This window comes from Poecilia reticulata, linkage group LG3, assembly GCF_000633615.1.
Source record: "Poecilia reticulata strain Guanapo linkage group LG3, Guppy_female_1.0+MT, whole genome shotgun sequence".
Lineage (NCBI taxonomy): Eukaryota > Metazoa > Chordata > Actinopteri > Cyprinodontiformes > Poeciliidae > Poecilia > Poecilia reticulata.
Window position 1 is genome coordinate 948,441 of NC_024333.1, and position 8,186 is coordinate 956,626.

General features: G+C 40.4%; 1 protein-coding gene across 1 annotated transcript; it reads left to right on the forward strand.

The window, feature by feature from the left end:
• Positions 1-242: 242 nt before the first annotated feature.
• On the forward strand, positions 243-5,439 carry lins1 (lines homolog 1). The gene is made up of 6 exons (XM_008404947.2): positions 243-684; positions 760-849; positions 1,812-1,944; positions 2,150-2,716; positions 3,552-3,729; positions 4,758-5,439. Exons 1-6 carry the CDS (start codon positions 364-366, stop codon positions 5,398-5,400), a joined length of 1,932 nt encoding a protein of 643 aa, XP_008403169.1. The 5' UTR covers positions 243-363; the 3' UTR covers positions 5,401-5,439.
• Positions 5,440-8,186: the final 2,747 nt, after the last annotated feature.

An 8,186-nucleotide genomic window follows, 5' to 3' on the forward strand; every position in this document is an offset into this window, starting at 1 on the left:
AGTGACATGATTATATGAGTGGTTTTACCGAGAAATCGATCAGAAGCGCCGTAAATATGGTCAGATCCGCCGGATCCACTTCTCTGGCTGCAATGCGCGCTCCCGACACAGGGGGAACAGATTTTCTCAGGGGAACAGAATTTCTCACAAGACCGGGATCTTTTTGAGAATTTGAGGTATAGATATTAGGATCCAATAGATGGCAGTAGTACAGCAATAATGGATTCAAGCTGCTGTTAAAACCTAAAGAAGAAGAAGAAGAAGAGGAAGAACAACAACAAGAAACCCATTAGAGAGGAAAAAGAGAAACTAAATGGACTTGATCAGATGTAGCTATGATACTATTTTTCTCTGAGCGGAAGGATGGATCTCCCGGAGAGTCCCGGGCCGTCTTCCATCAGAGAGCTGTCTCACTGCTACCGGGCTCTTCTCGGAGGAATTTGTCCAAAACTAAGCGGTGCTGAAGTTGCGAGGCTGCTCTTTTCTGGCGTTTGTGGACAGGTGCCGGGAAGGGACACGCATGAGGGCGCTGAAGCCGCGTGGGAGCTGATCGCCTTCAGTCTGACTCTGCTGAGGAAGATCTGCTGCGGGCTGTCCGCTCAGAGCCTGGATGGAGCTGTCCGGGGTCCCTGGAGGGACATCCTCAGCCTTCTGTTTGACCCCATGGACCTCATGTCTCAGCTTGTAAGTAACCTACTGGGTGAAACCACAGACAAACACGAGAAGACGTCATCATGAAGAACCCGCTTTGCTCCTCAGGTGCTCCACTTCCAATCTGAGGATCAGGTGATCTCACATCTGGCTGCAAAGTCTGCGTCTGTGTGTGTTCTCTACCTTATCAGCACATCAGTGAGTAGTTCAAAAAAAGGAAACGACTTTTCCATAATATTCTTTCCTTCAGGACTCCTGCAGTGCTGAGCTGATTCTTGTCAAATAATGAAACAGCCTATGTTCTGGTGGAACATTGTAACAGACTTCTGAATGTGGGTGCAGTTTCTCTTCCCCCTCGCTGTAAATGGGCCATTGTATAAGGGAGTAAATCTCTCCCAAAAAAACTCAGAAGTTTTGAGATTAATGTCAGAAATGTATTTTTTATTTTTTTTTTAGAAATTGCTGAAATTAAACTGAAAATTTCTGATTTTTTTTCTTTTTTACTTATTTTTCTAACAACGTCTCTATACTATCATACTCTTCTGCTGGTCTGGGGAGCATAATAATAAACTAACAAGTTCGTAATACAGGTTAAAAACTAAAACTACCATGTTGTCTGAACTCAAAGACCATTACACATTTTAATCTGTTAATTTTAAAGTCAAATATAGTTCAGATCATAAAAATCTTAAAACTGTGGGAAAAATGACACATTTTCATTTTGTGTACGCAGAGCGAGCCTTGAAACACAGAAAAAGAAATTAGAGCTGCATTCAGACTTAGGTTGTTCATTTGCTGGCCAGTTATTAAAGACCACCTGTTAAATTTGTGCATAAATCTTTTTTTTATTTTTATGGCTGTGACTCCCACAGAGACGTTCTGTCTCTCAATGTGGCCGGATTGCTGAGCTGCATTATCTCCCACAACTCTCCATCACAGCTTTTGATTTTCTTTTGGGATAAATAAAGTATATTTAATTTATATTGAATCGAGTTTAATGGTGTTTTGATTCCTCCACTTTGTATCCTGCTGCTGTTTCTTCTCCTGAACCTCCAGCCTGGTTTGTGATCCAGCTACACAAACAGTTAATACTGGTACATTCTGCTCAGTGATGATTTATTTATTTTTAAAATAAAAATCCCTATATATGACCTCTCCAGGGCGCAGTGAATCCTGTTTGGCAGAAGCAGTGTGTGCAGGTTTTCAGCAGCTCTCCTCCTGGTCCTGAACTTGACGCCTGCCTTTGGTCTCTCACCGAAGTCGTCAAAAAACTCCTCAAACAGTCGCATCAAGGTACTTCTGTTGGTTTCCGTACATCCTGCTTCAATCTTCTGAAGCAGGATGTACAGGATTACTCAGGATTACTTAGTTCCCTTGTGGGTATCTCAGAATGAGTCCTGCAGTATTTATTCTGTGCTGCACATTGCTCACCCCTCTGCCAACCACTGAGTCTCTCTGTTTTTGGGTCTAACGTTGCGTCTGTCTGTTCCTCCATCAGTGCTCCTTGCAGAGGTCGTGGCAGCGTTCGACTGCAGCCTGACTGCTTTATGTTCTAAGCTGCTTCCTGAAGAGAGGACACAGGTTGGCTTCGGCGGCTCCTGGAGAACGACGTTCTGCCTGCTGTTGGACCTGCTGGAGGTTCTGACTGCATCGAGTTTTGTTTGTGGAGCTGGGCTCAGTCTGAGAAGCCAGAGGATACCTGCAGTACAGTCTACAGCGCTCCTGATGACCGTCAGCTGCTGCTCTGACTACTTTGTGAAAAAGCGAATCCTGCTTCTGCTCAAGAGAGTTCTGCTTCAGAAGCTGGGAGAGGACTGGTCCCTGGAGGGAGTGGCTCTGTCCGTACGGGAGCACAGAGATTTGCATGCTGACCGCTGTGTGCTGGCTCAGTGCGTCTTACAGGCAGTGGCTGCTGACTGGCTGCAGACCCTGCAGGTGGAACGGGCCGTGTTCTTCGGAGGGCGAGAAAAGGAAGGCCAGAAACCGGACGGCTCCATGCTGAGGGCAGTCAGTCTGGTTCTTCTCAAGTCTGTAGAGCTTCACCTCCAGACAGCTGCTGCTGCAGGTCAGAGTTCAGCTTTGTGACTTCATGTTGTGGGTCTGGACAGTGGTGATCCAGCACTGCTGGATTACAGCTAAGTTCTGCATGGTTTTCGTATGTTCTCCAGGTGTATGCATGGATTCCCTTTGCTCTCTCGCCAAATACATACATGCTTGGTTAAAGCTGCAGTTTGTAACGTTTATAAACATGTTTTGTTTGTTTTTTACATATTTGATATAATTTTCACTGTCATGACACACATAATCAGTGAAAAGATTGATCTCTCTGTGCTCCTACTGCCATCTGCAGAAACAACCAATCAGAGCCTGGAGGAGGGTTTTAGCGGTGTCAGTCATCATCATGTACTTGCTGCTAATGGTGGAGAAACAACTTACTGTTCCAGAAAAACTGTTTCTCCGCCATTATTGGTGGCTGTGCTAACTAGCCTGAACACTGATGTCAGCAATACGTTTTAGCATAGCTGAGAGCAAGGGGATGGTGTGAGCAGCATGTACACAAGCAAGACTAAGACCCTCCTCCTCGCTCTGATTGGTTGTTTCTGACTGAGCAGTGTATTCCTGCAGACAGTAGGAACACCGGAAGGACACTGTAACTGTATCTCAGATACAGTTACGGTCCAACTGCAGATTTTTTGTGTTTTATTTGGTATAGACCTTTGAATAAAATGTTAGAATTGGAAGTTTAGACCTTTTTAAGAAAACCTTTAAATCAGTTTTGGTTAGGAAAAGTCTGATCTGTACTTCTCCAGATCTTGCTGAATTTCAGAGACTTAACAACTGGAGTCTAAAATCATGTGTACACTTTGGGAAGCATAATGATATTTCTGTGCTCCATGCAGGTGTGGACAGAACCTCAGACTCAAATCTACAGAGTCTGTGGTCCTGGTTGAGGAGGTTGGACGTCTCTCAGACTGAAGTCAGTCACTCTTGCAGTTGGATCAGCCTGCTGTTTGGAGAACAGGATGATGACCTAATGGAGGCAGCCAGTGCATCTCTGTCCATATTCCTCAGCTACAGGTAAAACAGATATTAGCTGAGTGTGTTATTTACTTGTTTAATTGCTTTCTGACTAAATGATGCAGAGTGAAGCCCAGATTTATTCACAGTCCTGGCCGAGTTAGATTTCAAACTATTTTCACCCAATTAAGAAGTTTGTTTCTGACAGGAAATGAGTTGGGCATCCCTCACACCTCAGAGAAACAATACATTTTTTATACCTATAAATGTAAAAGAGTAAATTATAGATTCAGTTTATTAAAAAAAAGGCTTTCAAAGATGATGTTTTTAACACTGGGCTACAAAAAAATAATTTTTTTTTTGGAAGTTGTCTGTTTTTACATCTGAATTAGGACTATTTAGAACCACTGAATCCAAAAATGCCATCCATTTTTCTCAGTCAGGTCAGGTTTTTATTCTAATTTAATTTAGAGAAATCTGATCTTCTGTCTAAATTGGTGACATTTTTGTGACATTATCAGTTCATTTCCGTTAATATTTCTCATCCAAAAAACGTTTTAGGAAAAGCAAAGTTTTCTAACAGAGTGTATTAATTAAATGTTGCAAACTGGGATTTCTGTAAATTGAATAATAAACACTGATAAGGGTAAGTACATGTAAACTGGCCTGATTGAGGAAAACCAATGTTATTTTTTGATTCTCCTCATCAAAATTACCCTAAAACATTTGAAAAACACAAGAGTATTTTTTTGGTTGTTAACCAGTGTAGTGAATGGAAAAATATATTGTTGTTACACTATTTAAACCCCTTCTAATAACTGTTGGCCAGCTTCTGCTGATCTGTCTTTGATGAGATCCAAGTCTTTTAGATTGGAAGGCCTCTGTACCGTCACCCTGATCTGTACCTGTCTGCAAATGACTTCCATACACTACCAGGGGTATGAATAATATTGGGCTTAGTTGCAATCCAAAAACGTTAAAGTTGCCCGTCTTTAACAGAAAAAGTGTAAAGAAAGTGCTGATTCCTTAGACGTGAGCGCTCCTTCAGGCAGGGAGGACTAACTCCCACCGGGACTCTTGTCTTCCAGACGGTGTTCAGGCTGGGACAGTTATTCAGTGCTGGAAGCAGCCTGTGCATCTGGATGCAACCCTCACTGCCACTTTGGGCTGCTGCTGCAGAGCCTCTCCTTTGACCACAGCATCCTCCTCGACTTCCTCATCTCCTCTGAAACCTGCTTCCTGGAATACTTTGTTCGCTACCTAAAGTACCTCAGAGAAGATTGGCAAGGCTTTGCTGCGACATGCAGCAAGCGTCTTGCTGACGCTCATGGGTCTGAGCCTGGAGGTTCTGTCCCACCACTGGAAGGCTCCAGTTCAGGCATTGGGCTTCGGATTGTAGAGTATGACAGTTCTGACGAGTCCAGTGAAGAAACCCCTGATGGACACAAACAGTCTCAAACCACAGCTGCACTGATGACTGACAGGAGCTCCAAGCTGAAAACCAAACCCAGTTTATCAGTGATACAAAGTGAGAAAGTGTGTCCAACTGCAGCAGCCGTGTTGGAGGAAGAAACATGCCATGTGTTGGACAGAGCCGCCTCCTGCCTGTCAGAACTCAGACAGGTGGTGACGAGGCTGCAGACTAAACAACTCTTCCCGTACAACCCTTCATCGCTCCTGAAGCTTCTTGCACATGTAGAGAGCTGTTATCAGAGGTCACCACTTTCATAAGCTGTTTGAATGAAAAATAAACTATTTTTAAAAACTTCACTGGGCTTCCAGAGTACAATATTTTAACTTGAGGTGTGTCACTTCTATGATTTTAGTTTGAGAGTCATGAGAAAGAAAGGAGCACCCTGTCACTGCAGGGTTACAACGATGGGTGCAGCAGTAACTTCCTACTATCAGTGTGAGAATGGAAAATGACTGATTTCATGTAAAGCCTCTGAATGTCCTCACAAAGCACTGCATAAGACTGAAGTAATTTCCTTACAGGCATGAGAACATTAAAAACAATCTGGTCTAAATTTAAGGCAGAAATACACATCAGCAGCTCATGTTTTACTGAACAAAAATAATGGCACATTTAGAAAAACACAGAACAAGTAAGGCTTGTTTGGAAAGGTTGAACAGGGTAGCCCTTTCTCTGAAAGGAAGCTGGCAGCATGTCGATATGTTTCTACCTTTATCACAAGTTCTGGTTAGGGAATGAGATCATATGGGGTTCCATTTGTGTCAAAAATAAGTAGAAGTCATGTGTAGATGTTGTTGGTCTATGTCGTTTGGTAGATGTCTGGTTTATATTGCATGTAGATGATGAATATGTAGATGTTGCATATTTCTATGTTGCATATGAGTTTGCTGCATATGTAGTTCATGTCGTTGGTTCACGCTCTTGTGGTTTATGTCGTTGGTCCTTGTCGTTGCTATTGCCTGTTCTGTTTGCCATTAAAGTCTTGAAGTAGGTCATGTCTGATCAAAGTATTTATTACAAAAATGTGGGTCTTTCAATATCAGTGGTTTCAATAAAAGTGGTTTCAAAATTTTTAGATTTCTACCTCGTATTTTCTTTAGGCATTAGTTAGGGCAGCTAAGGAGGTCGAGGAGTCTATTCCGTTTTAAGTTTCTTTTTGAATCTGTGATATATCTTCATTTTTAAGAAGAGTTTTCACTGTCGGCATGTATTTGAAATTCTCTCTTTTATTTACTTCAGCGCAGCTCACAGTTTTTAAGAAATCCCTTTGTTTTCGGCGTACTTCTAAATCTGCTCCTTAGTCGCATCTTTTTGGGCCTTCTACTGCCTCTAGTGGCGTGGGGTGGTAACACAACTAATATAATTACATTAAATCCGATTACCACAACGTCTTTATTATTTACTGCCTGCCTTTGCTGGCTATGTCTTGAATGTTGCTGCTTGTGCTATCTTCCCTTGATTTGTCGGTTCTTGTCCTTGTCTGTCTGTCTAGTTTATTCATTACTTGTTAGAAACTGTGGAGTACTCACTATTTAACCCAGAAAATGAATTAGAACAAACTTAGAATCCACTCACTTTTTAGACCAATACTTTACGTTTTAGATTACTCTAGTTTATTAGTAATTTTAGAAATTTTGGAGTGCTCACTATTTTACCAATACTTTTAGAATTACTTTTTAGGTTATTATGCAGAGAGTCTCCTATTATTGTAACCCAAATTTTAAAAAAAATGAAATTAGAATCCAGAAAAAAAATTCTTCCAGATGAGGAACATTTAGTTTTTATTATTACTTAGAAACTGTGGGATACTCATTACGTTTACAAATTTAGAACATACTTAGAAAGTCCAAAGATTTACTTATAATTATCTAGTAATCCAGAAGAGGAATTAGAACGAACATAGAATCCAGAAAAAATTACTTCCAGAACAGGAACATTTACTTTTACAAATTTGAACATACTTAGAAAGTACAGAGGATATTTACTTACTTACTTATGCTTATCTAGAAACCCAGAACAGAACAAACTTAGAATCCAGAAAAAACTACCTTAGCAACTACTTTTTAGACTCCTATGCTTCCAACCCAGAAAAGAAATTAGACCAGAGGATACTTACATATACTTATCTAACAACCCTGAACAGGAGTATCTAGTTTATATACTTTGGATCAACATTATTAGATTATTTTTCTTCTTTTGCTGTTTGCTTTGGTTTGTTATTTTATTTGTATTTCCTTTTTAATTAATGTAAAGCACTTTTGCCTTGCTGCTGAAAATGTGCTATATAAATGAAATTACCTTACCTTACCTTATCTCAGTGAGAAGTACACAAAAAATGAATATACCTTGCTTGAATGTTCCAGGTTATTTACTGTCTAACTGCCTTTGTAGGCTCAAAGAGAGTTATTCTTTACATTTTTTAACAAGAACATGCCTACCAAGAGTTAGAACAAACTAAGGAAAAAAGAGCTTTAACTCAGGGAGAAATGTATAAAATAGGCTCTTAAAAATTATGCTTAGCTTAATGTGTCTTTGATCACCATTATAAGCTCAAATACATCATTTCTAGTTGCTTTGAACAACTACAACTAGAAATGGTTGTTGTTGTAGGAGTATTTAAATGGGATTAGATCAAACTGGAGAACAAACAGCTTTATCTCTGGGAGAATACAAAGTGAGCACCTTTCAGAAAGTGATGCCTACTCCAGGTTACTTACTGTGTGTATTTGAGTTTACAAAGGTGATCAATGTTTTTAGAGATTAAGAAGAACATGACCATAAAAAGTATTTAAGTGTAGTTAGAAAAAGTTGAGGGAAAAAGAACTTTATGTTACAGAAAGAAACACAAAATGGACAGGTTTAAGAAACGGCTGCCTGGCTGAATGTTCCAGTTTACTTCCTGTCTGAAAACCTCTGCAAGTTTAATATCAACGTCTTTATTGGATGCTAATGAGACCATGCCCAAGGTTTTTTTTTTTTAATGGAGTGAAAATAGAAAACAATAGTTGTATCTCAGTGACCGATGCACAAAATAGACAAAGAG